Source organism: Panthera tigris, chromosome A1 (genome assembly GCF_018350195.1).
Source record: "Panthera tigris isolate Pti1 chromosome A1, P.tigris_Pti1_mat1.1, whole genome shotgun sequence".
NCBI lineage: Eukaryota > Metazoa > Chordata > Mammalia > Carnivora > Felidae > Panthera > Panthera tigris.
Genome location: NC_056660.1, coordinates 138,502,066 through 138,520,386, shown reverse-complemented (window position 1 = coordinate 138,520,386; position 18,321 = coordinate 138,502,066). Strand labels below are relative to the sequence as shown.

Sequence of the window (18,321 nt, the reverse complement as noted above, 5' to 3'; positions counted from 1 at the left end):
GTTAGCTGTTTGTTATTTAGCTGTTTTATCAGAATAATGTGGTAGGGATATATTTTCTGGTTTTGTCGTTTTTATGAAATAGTAACTAGCTTTGAAATTTGCACAGCATATAGAATACATATTTTGGTTGTGTGGTTTTAGTAATGACCACTATGTAACACATGCTTTTTTTTTTCTCCACCTTTCAAACAGAATCCGAAATATTGGAATTATGGCTCATATTGATGCAGGCAAAACTACCACCACAGAAAGAATATTGTACTATTCTGGATACACAAGATCGCTGGGAGGTTAGAATGGATTCCTCCTCACCCCAACCCCATTAGCAAAAACATCACTGGAAAATATTTTAAGAAGTCAACCTAGAGATCTTGAGTATGGCATGGAAGTACTGATGTCTAAACCACAACATAAAGATAAGGTAGTTGCAACACCCACCAAAGAGTTTTCTTAGGTTCAACTCAACATTCAGACTCACAGGACTATCTTGGACAACAATTCGCCCTCATCTACTCAGAATGCTATAGGACAGGAACCATAGCTTCCCAGCATATTAGCAATAGGTGTTTCTTTCTGCAGGAGTCCTTAACGCAGTGCACATAGCTATCTGGGAACTAACTTCTTTGGCCACTCAAAAGTGACAGTACAGGGACACCTGGGTGGCTCAGTCAGTTAAGCGTCCGGCTTCAGCTAAGGTCATGATCTCGCGGTTCGTGAGTTCAAGCCCTGCGTTGGGCTCTGTGCTGACAGCTCAGAGCCTGGAGCCTGCTTCGGATTCTGTGTCTCCCCCTCTCTCTCCCCCTCCCCTGCTTATGCTCTGTCTCTCTCTATCTCAAGAATAAATGAACTTAAAAATATTTAAAAGTGACAGTACAGTTTAAGGCAACAGAATTCACAGGAGCTACCCTGGCTTACAAGCTTCAGGCCCCTTAGGACCCAAAACCTCTTGTTACAGCTCCATGGGCTCTCTTCCAGATTTACTAGAAAGGCTGTGCCATATCCCACTCAGGGGAGCTTAAGGTTGTGTATCTCCATCAAGTATTTACAATTCATGTATAGCTCTTCCCAATTCAGATGTACCTTACCAATCACAAATTATTTTTTCTGTAAGATATGTTGCTGCGGCGCCTGGGTGGCTCATTCAGTGGAATGTCCGACTCTTGATTTCGGCTCAGGTTATGATTTTACGATTTGTGGGCTCGAGCCCTGGGTCGAGCTCTGTGCTGACAGCCTGGAGCCAGCTTGGGATTCTCTCTTTCCCTCTTTCTCTGTCTCTCCTATACTCACACGTATGTGCACGCATGCTCCCTCTCAAAATAAATATTTAAAAAAAAAAGAGAGATTTTGCCTAGCAACATAGTTGACATACTTGTGTTCTCTGGTTTCTAGAAGAAAAGAACTAGAAAGTTAATTGAATCAAATTCTCTTGCAGAAGAAGAAAGGATTTTGTTAATCCAATCCACAGTAGAAGTAGTAGCAGTAGTAGTAGTGTTTACTTAAGTTTTGATTTCATTTTTTAATTATAAGATGTCAAAAACGGTAGTTCTTGACCAGTCTTGCACATTTGAATCCCCGTGTAATTTTTTTGTTTTATTTTGTTTTTAAATAACAGTGCCTTAGCACCACGCTGGAAATTAAGATTCAGCAAGTATGTGGTATCTCCTTGGTGTCTGTATTTTTGTGTTATGTATTTTAAAACTCTGTATTTATCATATACACATTTATGATGTGTTTCTCTGACGAATCAACTTTTTTATCATTATAAAGTACCATTCTTTATCTCTGGTAAAACATTTTGTTCTGAAATTTGAGGTGGAGGTCATCGTGTCCATAATACCAGAAGTGGAAATCTTTTTCAAAAGCTCCACAGAGATTTTGAAGTGCATTATATTGAGAACCATTTCTCTAGACCTTGAAATTGGTTGAGGACCTAGCATAGTATTTATAGAAGAAAAGAACACCCAGGATTAGAATATTCATGATGATAGTTTCTGAAATGTATGAACACATGCATTTCTCATAGAATTACTGCTGTGTAAGTGGGGATATAACAGCAAAACGTGGAACATTATTAGGCTTCTTCTGTTGTATCACAGGTATGATGATAATTCTTTTCTCACACCCCCAGTTTGTATTCCTGAAGTGAGGATCCAGATTAGGTGGGCAATTTTCAAGGCAACCTTTTTTTAATTGTGGTAAAGAATACATACATATAAGAAAACATTTACCATATTAAGCATTTCTGAGTGTACATTTAAGTAGTGTTAAGTACTGTTGGCAATGTTGAGAACGTTTTAATCTTGTAAAACCCAGACGCTTTACCCATTAAATAACTCCATGTTTTTCCCTCTGCTCAGCCCCTGGAAACTATCATTCCACTTTATCTTTCTATGAATTTCACTACTCTCGATAACTCATATAAGTGGAAAGAATCATACAGTATTGGTCTTTTTGTGACTGGCTTATTTAATACTTAGCCTGTGTCCACAAGATTTGTCCCAACGGGAGCACTTGGGTGACACAGTCTGCTAGGTGTCCCAGTTTTTGGTTTCTGCTCAAGTCATGATCTCATCACGTTTTGTAAGTTCGAGCCCCGCGTCAGTCTCTGTGTGGACAGTGCGCAACCTGCTTGGGATTCTTTCTCTCTATCTACCCCTCCCCTGCTCTCTCTGAGAATAAATAAATAAACTTTAAGGAAAAAAAAAAGATTTGTCTCTATGACAACTCTGTCTTTACGACAACTTTATACATTGTTATGCTCACCACAAGTATAACTACCATCTCCTACCGTACAACACTATTACAGTGCCATTGACTGCATTCCCTATGCTGTACCTTTCATCCCCAGCTCTTATTCGTTCCATAACTAGAAGCCTCCCCCTCCCTTATACCCATTTGCCCATCCCCCTGCTTCCCTTCTGTCTGGCTACCATCCGTTCTCTGTATTCACAGGTCTGCTTTTGCTTTTTGTTTGTTTTAGATTGCACTTAGTGAAATCACATGGTACTTGTCTTTCTGGCTATGACTTATTTCACTTAGCACGATACCCTCTGTTTTTCGGATGGCAAGATCTCATTCTTCTTTGTGACTGTGTAATACGTAATATTCCAGTGTGTGTGTGTGTGTGTACATGTGTATATATATGTGTGTGTATGTATGTATATATATATATACACACACACACGTACACACACACATATATATACACATGTACACGTGTATATATATACATACACATGTAAACACACACACATATATGTATATCTCACATCTTATGTATTGTTGGACACTTAGGTTGCTTCCATTATCTTCGCTATTGTTAATGCTACAGTGAATTTGGGGGTACAGATATCTTTGTTTTGTTTTTTCTTTTTTATCATTTTATTTGTTTCATCATAATTATACTCTTTAATTCTCATGCCCTGTTTCCCCCATCCCCCACCCACTCTGTTAACCATCAGTTCTCTATAGTTGAGTCTGTTTCTTGATTTCTTTTTTTCTCTTTGTTTTGTGTCTTTGTTTTTCATTATTTTGTTTCTTAAATTCCACAGATAAGTGAGATCATATGATATTCGTCTTTCTCTGACTTATTTCGCTTAGCATTACACTTTCAGCTCTATCCATGTTGTTGCAAATGTCAAGATTTTACTTTTTTATGGCTGAATAGTATTCTGTGTGTGTGTGTGTGTGTGTATCCTACATCTTTATCCATTCATCTATTGATGGACGTTTGAGCTGCTTCCGTATCTTAGCTATTGTAAATAATGCTTTAGTAAACATAGGGGTCCATATATCCCTTTAAATTAGGCTTTTTGTATTTTGGGGGGTAGATACCCAGGAGTATGATTCCTGGGTCCTAGGGTAGTTCTATTTTTAACTTTTTGAGAAAGCTCCACTGTTTTCCAGAGTGGCTGCACCAGTTTGCATTCCCACCAACAGTAAAAGAGGGTTCTTTTTTCTCCACATTCTCATCAGTACTTGTTATTTCTTGTGTTTTTGATTTTAGCCATTCTGGTAGGTGTGAGGTGATACCTCATTGTGATTTCGATTTGTGTTTCTCTGATAATGAGTGATGTTGAGCATCTTCGTGTGTGTGTTAGCCATCTGTATGTCTTCTTTGCAGGTATGTCTGTTCACATCTTCTGCCCATGTTTTAATTGGATTATGTGTTTTTTTGGGTGTTGAGTTGTATCAGTTCTTTATATGTTTTGGGTACTAATCAGTTATGTCATTTGCCTATATCTTCTCCCATTCAATAGGTTGGTTGCCTTTGAGTTTTGTTGATCATTCCCTTCACTGTGCGGAAGCTTATTATTTTGATGTAGTCCCAATAATTTATTTTTGCTTTTATTTCCCTTGCCTCAGGAGACATACCTAGAAAAATGTTGCTATGGCTGATGTCAGATAGATGACTTTCTGTGCTCTTTTTGAAGGTTTTTATGGTTTCAGGTCTCAACATTTAGGTCTTTAATCCATTTTGAGTTCATTTTTGTGTATGGCGTAAGAAAGTGTCCAGTTTCATTCTTTTGTTTATAGCTGTCTAGCTTTCCCAGCACTGTTTGTTGAAGAGACTGTCTTTTTTCCCACTGGTTATTCATTCTTCCTTTGTCAAAGATTAATTGACCATATATTGTGGGTTTATTTCTTAGTTTTCTGTTCTATTACACTGACCTCTGTGTCTGTTTTTATGCCAGTACCATACTGTTTAATTACTACTGCTTTGTAATATAACTTGAAATCTGGAATTGTTATACCTCCTGTTTTGTTGTTCTTTTTCAAGATTGCTTTGGCTATTCTATATCTTTTGTGGTTTCATACAAATTTTAGGATTGTTCTAGTTCTGTGAAAAATGCTGTTGATATTTTGGTAGGGATTACATTAAATCTATAGATTGTTTGAGGTAATCTGAACATTTCACCTGTATTTGTTCTTCCAGTCTGTGAATGTGTTTCATTCCTTTGTGTTGTCTTGAATTTCTTTCATCAGTGTTTCATAGTTTTCAGAGTATAGGTCTTTCACCTCTTTGGTTAAATTTTTTCCAAGGTATTTTATTGTTTTGGGTACCCTTGTAAATAGGCTTGTTTTCTTATTTTCACTTTCTGCTACTTTGCTATTAGTGTGTAAGAATGCAACAAATTTCTGCACATTGATTTTGTATCCTGCAACTTTATTGAATTCATTTATCAGTTTTAGCAGTTTTTTGGTGGAATCTTTAGGGTTTTCTGTATGTAGTATTGTGTCAGATGGAAATAGTGCAAGTTTTACTTCTTTCTTACCAATTTGGATCCCTATTATTTCTTTTTCTTATCTGATTACTATGGCTAGGACTGCCAGTACTATGTTGAATTAAAGTGAGAGTGGATATCTGTGTCCTGTTCTTTACCTTAAGGGAAAAGTTTTCAGTTTTTCATGATAGAGTGTGATGTTGGCTGTGAGTTTTTCATAGAAGGCCTTTGTCATATGAGGTACGTTTCCTTCTTGACCTATTTTGCACAGGATTTTTATCACGAATGGATGTACTTTGTCAAGTGCTTTTTATGCATCTGCTAAAATGATTATACAGTTTTTATCCTTTCTCTTATCACATTGATTGTTTGCAAATACTGGGTCGCCCTTGCATCCCTGGAATAAGTCCCACTTGATTGTGGTATATGGTTTTTTTTTTAATGTATTGTTGGATTTGGTTTGCTGATATTTTGTTGAGGTTTTTTTGCATCTATATTCATGAGAAATATTGGCCTATAGTTCTCTCTTTTTTTGTGTGTGTGGTTTCTGTTTGGTTTTGGTATCGGGGTGATACTGGCCTCGTTGAATGAATTTGGAAGTTTTCCTTCTTCTTGTGTTTTTCAGAATAGTCTGAGGAGAATAGGTATTAACACTTTATTAAATGTTTTGTAGTATTCCTGTGAAGCCGTCTGGTCCTGGACTTTTGTTTTTTGAGAGTTAAAAAAAAATTTTTTTTAATGATTATTTTTGAGAGAGAGAGGGAAGAGAGTGAGAGAGAGAGAGACACAGAGTGGGGAAGGGGCAGAGAGAGAGGGAGACATGGACTCCAAAGCAGGCTTCAGGCTCTGAGCTGTCAGCACAGAGTCCCACGTGGGGCTTAAACTCACCAACTGTGAGATCATGACCTGAGCTGAAGTCAGACACTTAACTGACTGAGCCCTCAGGCATTGCTTTTTTTCTGAGTTTTTTGATGACTGATTTCATTGCAGGTAATTGGTCTGTTCAATTTTTCCATTTCTTTCACCATAGGTTGGGTAGGTTATATGTTTCTAGGAATTTATCCATTTCTTTTAAGTTGTCCAATGTGTTGGCATTTAGGTTTTCATAATATTCTGTAACAATTATTTGTATTTATTTGGTGTTGATTATTATTTCCCCTCTTTCATTGGTGATTTTGTTTATTTGGGTACCCCCAACCCCTCTTTCTCTGCTTTTTTTTTTTTTTTTTTTTATGAATCTTGCTACGGGTTTTTCAATTTTGTTGATCCTTTCAGAGAATTCTCTCTTGCTTTCGTTGATCCATCCTATTGGGTTTTTTGTTTGTTTTTTTACTTTCTGTGTCATTTATTTCTGTTCTAATCTGTATTTTCTTCTTTTGCTGGGTTTGGGTTTTATGTGTTCTTCTTTTTCTAATCCCTTTAGGTGTGAGGTTATGTTGTTTGAGATTTTTCTTGCTTCTTGAAGTAAACCTGTATTGCAATAATACACTTATCTCTTAGAACCACTTTTGCTGCATCCCGAAGTTTTTGAATCATTGTAATTTTCATTTTTGTTTCCATGTAATTTTTTTATTCTTTGATTTCTTGGTTGACCCATTCATTGTTTACTAGCATGTCATTTAACTTCCATGTATCTGTGGTCTTTGCAGAGCCTTTCATGTAGTTGCTTTCTAGTTTCATAGCGTTGTAGTCAGGAAAGATGCATGGTATGACTTTGATTTTTATAATTTGTTAAGACTTGTTCTGTGGCCTAAATATGTGATCTGTTCTGGAGAATGTTCTGTGTGTGTTTGAAAAGAATGTGTTTTCTCCTGTTTTAGATGGAATGTTCTGATACTCCTGTTATATCCATCTGGTCCAGTGTGTCATTCATAGCCACTATTTCCTTGTTTATTTTCTGGTTTGATGATCTGTCCGTTGATCTAAGTGGGGTATTCAAGTCACTTTACTATTGTTGTTACTTTTGATTAGTTCCTTTATGTTTGTTGCTAACTGTTTTATGGAATTGGGTGCTTTCATGTTGGGTGCATAAATATTTACAATTGTTATTCTGCTGTTGGATTGTACCCTTTATTATTCAGTGGTTTTTGTCTCTTGTTACAGACTTTGTTTTAAAGTCTATTTTGTCTGATATAAGTATGGCTATCCTGGCTTTCTTTTGACATCCATTTGCATGATAAATGTTTTTCTGTCCCTCATACTCAATCGGCAAGTGTCTTTCTGTTTGAAATGAGTTTCTTGTAGGTAGCATTTAGATGGGTCTTGTTTTTATTCATTCTGTCACCCTGTGTCTTTTGATTGGAGTGTTTAGTCCATTTACATTCAAAGTAATTACTGATCAGTATATATTTTTGCCATTTTGTTACTTGTTTTGTGGTTGTTTTTGCACCTTTTTTCTGACCCTTTCTTTCATGGTTTGTTGGCTTTCTTCAGTGATATACTTGGATTCCTTTTTCTCCATTCTTTGCATATCTATTACTGGTTTTTATTTTGTGATTACCATTAGGTTTGTGTAGAACCTCTTCTGCACATAGTAGTCTATATTAAGTTGATGGTTGCAGAACTTTAAACCCCTCTGTAATCCCACCCCCTATGCTTTTGGTATAGGATGTCATTTTTACATCCTTTTATTTTCTGAATATTTTAACTGGTTTTTACAGAAGCATTTACTTTCTTTAAAAAATTTTTTTGTGATGTTTATTTATTTTTGAGAGAGACAGACAGACAGAGCATGAGTAGTATTGGGGCAGAGAGTCTGAAGCAGGCTCCAGTTCACCCTGGGGCTTGAACTCACAAGCTGTGAAATCATGACCTGAGACAAAGTCAGACACTTAACCGACTGAGCCACCCAGGTGCCCCTGAAAGTATTTACTTTTAATGTTTTTTTGTGTTTTTTACTTTTTTACACTTTTACTTATGGTCTTTGCTTCCCACTCAAAGAGTCCCCTTTAATATTTCTTGTAGTACTGGTTTAGTGGTCTTAAACTCCTTTAGTTTTTGTTAGTGTGAGAAAGTCTATCTTTCAATTCGAAATGATAGCCTTGCTGGATAGAGTATTCATGGCTGCAGAAAATCCTTTCAGCACTTTGAATATATCATGCCACTCCTGTCTGGCCTGCAGTTTCTGTCTGAAAAAACCACTGATAGCCTTATGGGATTTCTTTGTATGTAACTGTCTTTTCTCTTGCAACCTTTAAAATTCTTTATCATAATTTTTTTTCCATTTTATTTTATTATTTTTTTAACGTTTATTTATTTTTGAGACAGAGAGAGAGAGAGAGCATGAACGGGGGAGGGTCAGAGAGAGGGAGCCACAGAATCTGAAGCAGGCTCCAGGGTCTGAGCTGTCAGCACAGAGCCTGATGCGGGGCTCGAAATCACAGACCGCAAGATCATGACCTGAGCCGAAGTCGGACGCTTAACTGACTGAGCCACGCAGGCGCCCCCTTTTCCATTTTAATTAATGTGTGTCTTTGTGTGGAATCCCTTGAGTTGCATTTGTTGGGGAGTTTGAATTTGTTGTCGCAATTTGTTTGTTGGGGGTTGAATTTGTTGGGGCAATTTGTTGTGCCTCCTGAATCTGGATCTCTGTTTCCCTCCTCACATTTGGGAAGTATTCAGCTATTTTTTCTTTAGATACATTTTCTGCCACCCTTTCTCTCTCTTCTGCGATCCGTGTAACGTGAATGTTACTATGCTTGATTGAGTGAGAGTTCTGTAAGTCAGTTCTTACTATGCAGTATTTGTCTCTCATCTGTTCATCTTGATTGCTTCCCATTTCTCTATCCTCCGGGTCACTGATAACATTCCTTTGCTTCCTGTAGCCTACTTTTTATTCCATTTATTATATTTTTTTGTTTCATTTATTGAGTCTTCATGTCTGATGTTATTTTTTTCTCTCTTTGCTAAGGGTCTCAACAATATCCTCCACTCTTTTCTCAAGTTTAGTGAGTATCTTTGTGATCATTATTCTAAATTCTCTATCAGGCTTAGTAATTTCTGTTTCACTTAAATCTGTTGTGATTTTGTCATGTTCTTTCATTTGGGACATATTCCCCTGTCTCCTCATTTTGTCTACCTCTCTGTCTGTTTCTGTGTATTAGGAAAGTCAGCCATATCTCCTGCTGTTAAAAGTAGTGGCTTTATGAAGAAGAGGTCTTGTAGTGCCCCGCAGTGCACTGTTCCCTATTCACCAGAAGGTGACACTTCAGAGGAGTCTTCTGTATGTTGCTTGCGTTGCTTTGCTTGCGTTGCGTTGTTTGCATTGCGTTGCTTGCGTCCTACTATTGTGCTTTCTCTTTCAGTCCAGACTTGTGCACTGACTATCTACTTGTTGTGGGCTGTGCTTGCTTTCTGTGGTATTAGACCCAGGTAGGCCGGCTTGAGAGGGCATGACCATAGGAGGGCTCAGGGGCCAGGCAGCAGTGTTAACCAAAATTTGCACCGAGTCAGTAGTCCCAGGCCAGATCCCCTAAATCACGGTGGTGGCCAGCAGTGTGGCATGTGTTAGCGGCCGGACACAAAGCACACGGCTGAGGTAGTGACAAGAAGCGTACGTGTCTGTGCGTGGTGGCTGGGGACATTCAACTTTAGCAAAATCTGCACTGAGCTGCTAGACCTGGCTAGATCTGCCAGAGTGCGGTGGCCACAGGGCCACAGCACACGGAGGCAGTGATTGGGTGGGGCGCATGCAGTGTTAATAAAATTTGCCCTGAGCCCAGGGCCTAGGCCAGCATACTTAGAGTGGGTGATTCCTCAGGAGAACTCAAGGCACAGCGCACTGCTGGCGCTACCTCACGGGTGTCTGTGCAGCACTGCCTCCCGCCTGTGTCTGTTTATGCTGAGGGGTGGGAGAAAAAATGGCACCTGCCAGTTCCTTTGTTCTCATAGGAGTTCCTCAGTGTGCTCTGAAATCTCTATAAACAGATCTCTTTGCCTTTGTGCAAGCTGTCACGTCTGTGTTGACTCTTCTAAAGGTCCTTGTCTCTTTAAAGGCGGGGACCTGGCTATCACGTGCACTCCTGGCTACCCAGTGCTGAGTCACCTGACCTTCAGAGCTCTAGACTCCCAACTCCCCTAGTTATACAGAGTCATGGAGTTCAGTGCCTCTGGTTTTCAAGGCTGGAAGTTATGGGCATTCTTTTTTCCTATGTAGACTCCCCGGTGCTTTGCCTTCTCTGTGACCACAGCTTCCTTTCTCCTGTGGGCAGTGCTCCTGGCTGCCTTTCTGCCCTGTCTAACCTCTCCAGGGCTGGCTTCCTGTATTTGGCTGTGGAGTTTGTTCTGCCAGTCTTCACATCATTCTCCAGTTTATTGACTCAGATGTGAGTGATATGTAGCTGTAAAAGTAGGATGGGATGAGCTTAGGGGTCCTCTTACTCCACCATCTTGCATCCCCTCCTCCTACAAATGTTTTACAAGTTTAGAGCTTTTGGGCACCTGGGTGGCTCAGTCGGTTAGTTGTTCAGCTTCGGCTCAGGTCATGATCTAGTGGTTCGTGGGGTTCGAGCCCTGCATCGGACTCTTTGCTGACAGCTCAGGGCCTGGAGCTTGCTTCGAATTCTGGGTCTCCCTTTCTCTCTGCCCCTCCCCTGCTCACGCTGTGTCTCCCTCTCTCTCTCAAAAACAAATAAACGTTAAAAAGATAAGTAAATAAAAACTTAGCGCTTTTGGCTAGGTATTTGGTCTTTGTCTCATTAATGATGTTTGTTTTCTTGGTTTGTTATTTTGTGAGTAACTGGCAACACTAATTTTTAACATAGATATTTGGGGTTCCTGAAAAATAAATTTTTCTTTTCCTCCCCCAGTTGGCACATATGTGTACATATGTTTATATACATCTATACATACACAAACAGTGAGGGAAAGTGGTTAGCATTTTTAGAGGTTTAATGCTGACATAAGTAGTGGTAGTATAAGGCCATGATCACTTGTGGTTTTGAATTTTGAATGGTAACGATAAACTCATTTTTACTTCTTTTACTGTATAAATTTAATGAGAGTACAAGAATTTTAATGCAGAATAATTTAGTAGTCAAGATGAACTTTATCCGTAACTTTTTACTATAGAAGTTCCACCAAGACTATTTTCATTTGTACACATAAGTGTCTTTGGCTGGGGGGTGGGGCGGGGGGGAGGATTTAGTAATCAGAAGGGTTTGTAAAGGAGAATTTTACTTGGGAGGAGTTTTTTCTTTACCTTGTTCCCTGTAGCTACCATTTACTTACCATTTACTGGGCTAGGTACTTTATGTAGTCTCATTTTATTCTTACGGCAACCCAGTGAGGTTGCCTTTGTTAACCTTGTAGTACAAATTAGGTTAAGTAGCTTGCTCAGGTTCATACAGTAGTAATGGTAAAGTTGGGATTTAAATCTAGATCTGTCTGTGCTCTTTTCATTGCACTACCCTCCCTCCTGTCAAGGGATCAGATATGAGAAACATAAAAAGGGATACTGAAAGGTAAACTAGGGGAAAAAAATGAAAAAATAAAAAGTTTAGAAAAATTAAAATAGAATTTAATCTTAGAGAAAAAATATTTTTTATGGAAAAATTACTCATTTTGCTGGAAAAGCTTTTTCTAGAACAAGGACTTACGTAGAGTAAGATTAAGGCCTCTAGATATTAAGCCAAGTATTTTATAAACAGTCTTAAAACAAATTAAACTGTCATGTAGATATCTTATCTCAATAAAATATACTTGGTATGAAGCCTAACAGTGTCATCTTTTTCCTTGTCAGATGTTGATGATGGAGATACAGTGACAGATTTCATGGCTCAAGAGCGAGAAAGGGGCATTACTATTCAGTCTGCTGCTGTTACATTTGATTGGAAGGGATATAGAGTCAATTTAATTGATACACCAGGTATGGTGCTGTTGGAGCCATGCAGAGGTGCTGCATCGTTTGAGGTTTTTATTCATGTTTGTGTTCCCTTTTAAATTGTGGTCAAAAATATATCATAAAATTTACCATCCTAACCATTTTTAAGTGTACAGCTCAGTAGGTAAGTATATTTACATTGTTGTGAAACTGATGTCCAGGAGTACTTAGTCTTGCACAACTAAAACTATATATCCATTATATAACTACTACTCTTTGTCATCTGCTCCCATTGCTGGTAATTACTCTTCTACTTTGTAATCTAGGAGATTACTTTAGATACCTCATATGAGGAGAATCATACAGTTTTTGTCCTTTTGTGGGTGACTTTGCTTAGCATGAAATCTTTCAAGGTTTATCTGTCTTATAATATGTGAGAGGATTTCCTTTATTTTTAAGGCTGCATAATATTCCATTGTACATATATAACATAATTTGTATGTAAATATATATCATTCATACATTGATGGACGTTTGGGTTGTTTCCACCTCTTGGCCATTGTGAATAGTTTTACTATTAGTGTGGTGTGCAGATATGTCTTTCAGACTCTCCCTTCAGTTTTTTTGGATATATACCCCAAAGTGGGATTGCTGGATCATGTTTTTTTTTTTTTTTCTTTCAGTTTTTAAAAGATTTTAAGTGTTGGGGCTCCTGGGTGGTTCAGTAGGTTGAGTGTCCAGGTTTAGCTCAGGTCATGATCTCACAGTCCATGAGTTCGAGCCCCGTGTCGGGCTCTGTGCTGACAGCTCAGAGCCTGGAGCCTGCTCAGATTCTGTGTCTCCCTCTCTCTCAGCCCCTCCCCTGCTCATGCTCTGTCTCTCTCTCTCTCTCTCAAAAATAAATAAACGTAGAAAAATGAATAAAAGATTTTTAAGTGTTTCTCATCTTTTTTTTTTAGGTCATGTAGACTTTACCTTGGAGGTTGAGCGCTGCCTTAGAGTGTTGGATGGTGCAGTAGCTGTGTTTGATGCCTCTGCTGGTGTAGAGGTAAAAAATATTCTCAAAGTAAAGTGAAGATACCAACAACATGATTTTTTCTTAAAGTAGAATGTATCAGATTTAGTTACAATAGCCCTGTGTTTGTTAAGTTCATATTAATCAAATTATGGTGAAATTGGAATTTAACACTGCAATCACATATACAGGTCTGTATGTGATCTCAGATATTTTGTAGTAAAAGGGAAGTAGTTGCTTTTCTGTAGAAAATATGAAAGTTAGTGCTGAAAACTGTGAAGGGCTTAAGATTCTTACCTGTTTTTTTAAGCTAACTAGTTAACCTGCCACAGTTTTATGACATGCTGGCATAAGACATAAGACTTTTCAGGAATAGCAATAGCCAGAGTGTCGATAATTTCTTGTCTTAGTTACCCAAGCCCCAATTCCCACAGGGTGACCTAAAGAGAGTCAAGAGAGTCAAGAGTTGCACATACCATGGATCCCTGTGCTTAGAAAATGCATATGTTTTATAATGGGCAGTAAGCATGCCTGCTCTTTGCTCTGGAGAGAGATGTTATCTTCCAGGCTTATAAACAAACCTACCTTTTGACTCAGAGGAAGACACTTCTCTTTCTAAGCCGTTTACTATATTTGAAGACATCTTTGAAGACATAGTCCAGAACAAAGGCAGTTAGTGCCTTTCCTAACAAACTATGTAGAAAGGTGAAATACCCATGAAGAATTGTGTCCTAACAGTTACTGAGTTTTTTGAATAAATCTTAAAAGTGGATTTATAATAAATTATACTGGGGTCAGTTATGTACTCTTTAGCATATCGCTATATGTCTTACAATTTCAAGATTGGCTTTTTATTAAATATAGAATCCTCTTCACTTCTTCTAATCTTAAAATTACTAAAAGTGATACACTAAATGATCGATATTAACATTTCCCAAATGATACAAATCGACACCATGGGCTTCCTCATAGGATGCACTAAGAAGGGCACAACATTATGTTGTATTCTTGGCAGAATGTTTGGCCCAAATCTAATCATGAGAAGGCAATCAAATGAAATTTCTTAAAAGTTTTTTTTAATGTTTGTTTATTTTTGAAAGAGAGTACGAGCAGGAGAGGGGCAGAGAGAGAGGGAGACACAGAATCCGAAGTAGGCTCCAGGCTTTGAGCTGTCAACACAGAGCCCCATGCGGGACTTGAACTCCTGAACCATGAGATCACGACCTGAACTGAAGTTGGATGCTTAACTGACTGAGCCACGCAGGCACCCCTGTAGTTGAAAGGATTCTAAACAAACAAGAAAACTAAATGTAATATCATCTTTGGAAGGATCCTGGATTCAAAAACAAAAAGTTACAAAGAGCATCAGTAGGAAAACCAGAATAATTTTAATATAGATGATATGTTATTAGAAAAAAGTATTGTAGGGGCACCCGGGTGGCTCAGTTGGTTAGGCGTCCGACTTCAGCTCAGGTCATGATCTCACGGTCTGTGAGTTCGAGCCCCGCGTCGGGCTCTGTGCTGACCGCTCAGAGCCTGGAGCCTGTTTCCGATTCTGTGTCTCCCTCTTTCTCTGCCCCTCCCCTGCTCACACTCTGTCTCTCTCTGTCTCAAAAATAAATAAACATTAAAAGGAAAAAAAAGAAAAAAGTATTGTATCAGCTTAAATTCTTTGAATATGATCTTTATAAATGGTTATGTAGGAGAATATCCTTATTTTTAGAAAATACAGGCTGAAGTATTTAGGATTAAAGTGTCATGATATCTGCATCTTGCTCTAGTGGTTCACCTCCCACGCACACATACACGTATGTTGTTAGTTTGGGTACTTTGAGCATTAGATGCCAAGTTGGGATTAGATGCATAAGAGATTTATTGGTGGATATCCCTGTGAAGAGTAAAGGAGAAAAGAGAGAAGTGGAAGAGAGCTTTCAGACCAGAGGGCAGATCAAGGAGCTCTTGGTGACCGGACGATTGGGTAGGAAGAGTTTCAGACTATAGCACATTTCCAAAAGGGGTTTGGCTAGGCTGATGGAAGTCCTCAAGTCAAAGTCGCCTGTTGGAGAAGGCGGAATGTTTTGTAGGAATAACCTACATTAGTACTTCTGCTCTGCTTGGCCATTAGCTGGTCCTTGAGAGACCTTGGTAGTTAGTAGTCAAGATGACTAGCACTTGGAGCTATCATTTAATTATGCTCTGTGTAGTAGATCCAAGTGGCACATTCCCATACACAGTGCACACATTCTAATGTGTTCATATGCACATTTGGGGAAAAAAAGGCAAGTGTGGCAAAGTGTTCATACTTGGTGAATCTAGGTGAAGGGTACATGGGTATATATTGTACTGTTTTTTTTACCTTTTTATAGGTTTGAGATTTTTCAGAATGAAAAGTTGTTGGGGGGAAATAATACAGTGATGGAAAGCCCGACCTGAGGACTGCTGACAGGCAGTGATGGTTTTTTGATCTAAATACAGCCTGACCTTGAGGTCTGAGGTTGGTTATACATTATTTCCATTTCTTTCTGATCACTTCACGTCCTAATGGTTGCATTCTTTCTGTCATTATGACTTGTATATGTACATTTGACAGATGGCATTATTTACAAAATTGAAATATATTGGAATAGGAAATTTCTGAATTTGTGACACAGAAGCCTTTTATGTGCTAAAACAATAAATGGACTTTTAGCTAGCAGGTGGGATAATGGAAGTCTTTCTATATTTTTTAATATGCTTTTTTCTTGGAAAATTTATAATATACCCCCAGCCCCACCTCACCATATGCAGAAATTAGTTACCTTGGGGGTAGGTAACAATATCTTAGGATACAAAGCATACTAGAAGAAGAAAAGTTGATTCATTGGACTTTATCAAAATTACATCTTCTCATTAAAACTAAAAAAATTAAAAAATAAAAAGGGAAGCTGTAGGCTATGAAAAAATTTCTCATGTTAGATATAGTATATGAATGTTAAATTTCCAGAATGCGATAACGCTATTGATTACGTAGGAAAATATCATTGTTTTAGGAAGTATGTGCTGAAATTTTCATAGTACACGGTACATGGGTGTGATCAAGGACTTGTATCCAGAATATATGAATAACTACAAATCAGTAATAAAAAGTTACAACTCAGTAAATAAATGGACAAAAGACTTGAGTGGATTTTTCACCAGAGACATGAATGGCCCAGTGAGCACATGAAAAGATGCTCAGTCTCATTGATTATTGAGAAATGCAAATTAAAGTTACAAAGAAAAACTATTTGACACCCACGAGAATGGCTAAAATTGAAAAAAATGATGGCAAATACTGGCTGAAGTTGTGGAACAAGTGGAACTCTTATACACTGTCGGTGGAACTGTAAAATATTATACTTTGGAAGACTATTTGGCAGTTTCTTATAAAATGGAAGTCTGCACATAACCTCTCACCCAGCACTTCTACTCCTGTATCTTTATCCAAGGGAATGAGAACATTTGTCTCCTAAAGACTTTTTCAAAATATTTACAGCAGCTAAATTCATAATAGCCCAAAACTAGAAGTAATCTGGGTGCTCATCCACAGGTGGACAAACAAGCTGGCACATTTATACGAAGGGGTTTAGCCAAAAACAAACAAAACAACAACAACAACAAAAATAACAGCCATCATACCTAACAACATGAATGAATGTCAAAAACTTTATGTTTAGTGAAAGAAGCCGTGTTATTTATATGAGATTCAGAAATAGAATCAATCTGTGGTGACAAATGTGAGGACAGGTTGTTTATGGGGGATGGGACATAAGAAAAATTTCTTAGGTTCTATATCTTGGTTGGGATAGTAGCTATACAAATCTATACATTTATCAGAACGCACTATACACTTAAGATGAGTGTTTTTTTATTCTATCTAAATTTTACCTAAACAAATTATATAAAGTGGCTTCTGTATCAGGTAATGTCAGCACATTAGGTTTTGTATGCTCTGTTCTAGGGCTTTGAGACTCCACTAGGCAGAGATATTGTAACAGACTCAAACTATTTATATTTAAAATGTGTAAAAATTAGAATTAAAAGAAGTCAAATAGAAAAGCATATGAGGGGCGCCTGGGTGGCTCAGTCGGTTAAGCGGCCGACTTCGGCTCAGGTCACGATCTCACGGTCCGTGAGTTCGAGCCCCACGTCGGGCTCTGTGCTGACCGCTCAGAGCCTGGAGCCTGTTTCAGATTCTGTGTCTCCCTCTCTCTCTGACCCTCCCCCGTTCATGCTCTGTCTCTCTCTGTCTCAAAAATAAATAAACGTTAGGGGCGCCGGGGTGGCTCAGTCGGTTGAGCATCTGACTTCGGCTCAGGTCATGATCTCACAGTTTGAGTTCGAGCCCCACATCAGGCTCTGTGCTGACAGCTCAGAGCCTGGAGCCTGCTTCCGATTCTGTGTCTCCCTCTCTTTCCCTGACCCACTCACATTCTGTCTCTGTCTCTCTCAAAAATAAATAAACATTAAAAAAAAAAAAATAAATAAATAAATAAACGTTAAAAAAAAAAAATTAAAAAAAAAAAAAAAAGAAAAGCATATGAGAGGGGTGCCTGGGTGGCTCATTTGGTTAAACATCTGACTCTTGATTTCGGTTCAGGTCATAATCTCGTGGTTTGTGGGATCAAGCTCCGTATCGGGGCTCCGTGCCGACAGCCTGGAACCTGCCTGGGAGTCTCTTTCTCCTTCTCTCTCTGTCTCTCTGCCCCCTCTCATGCATGCATGCGTGCTTTCTGTCTCTCTCAAAATAAATAATTAAAAAAAAAATACGTGAGAATTGCTACTAAGAAATACAGTTATTGGCTTTTTTCTCCCTTACTCTTCAGTTTAACTCAACATTTAAACATTCACAATAAAAATGCATATACTTTTAAAAAGTTTTATTTAAATTTAAATTTTTTTTTTTTTAATGTTTATTTATTTTTGAGACAGAGAGAGACAGAGCATGAACGGGGGAGGGTCAGAGAGAGAGGGAGACACAGAATCTGAAGCATGCTCCAGGCTCTGAGCTGTCAGCACAGAGCCTGACGCGGGGCTCGAACTCACGGACCGTGAGATCATGACCTGAGCCGAAGTCGGACGCCCAACCAACTCAGCCACCCAGGCGCCCCATTTAAATTTTAATTAACACATAGTGCAATATTGGTTTCAGGAGTAAAAATGCATATTTTTATCACAATATCATTTTTTATAGTACAGTCCTATTCTTTTTACATTACGACAACAAAAGAATTAAGTCAAAA

The 18,321-nt window shown here is 38.4% G+C and overlaps 1 protein-coding gene across 4 annotated transcripts in view; it reads left to right on the top strand.

Moving 5' to 3' along the window:
- The window catches only part of GFM2 (GTP dependent ribosome recycling factor mitochondrial 2), a 59,510-nt gene that overhangs the window by 15,225 nt on the left and 25,964 nt on the right, over nt 1-18,321 (top strand). For 3 of the 4 annotated variants that reach the window (XM_042988349.1, XM_042988344.1, XM_007079843.3), the window contains exons 5-7: nt 193-290; nt 11,965-12,090; nt 13,005-13,093. In XM_042988349.1, coding sequence (XP_042844283.1) covers nt 193-290; nt 11,965-12,090; nt 13,005-13,093 — 313 coding nt within the window. Of the gene's footprint in view, nt 1-192; nt 422-11,964; nt 12,091-13,004; nt 13,094-18,321 lie in introns of those variants that run through there. The other variant, XM_042988355.1, reaches the window with a different exon arrangement.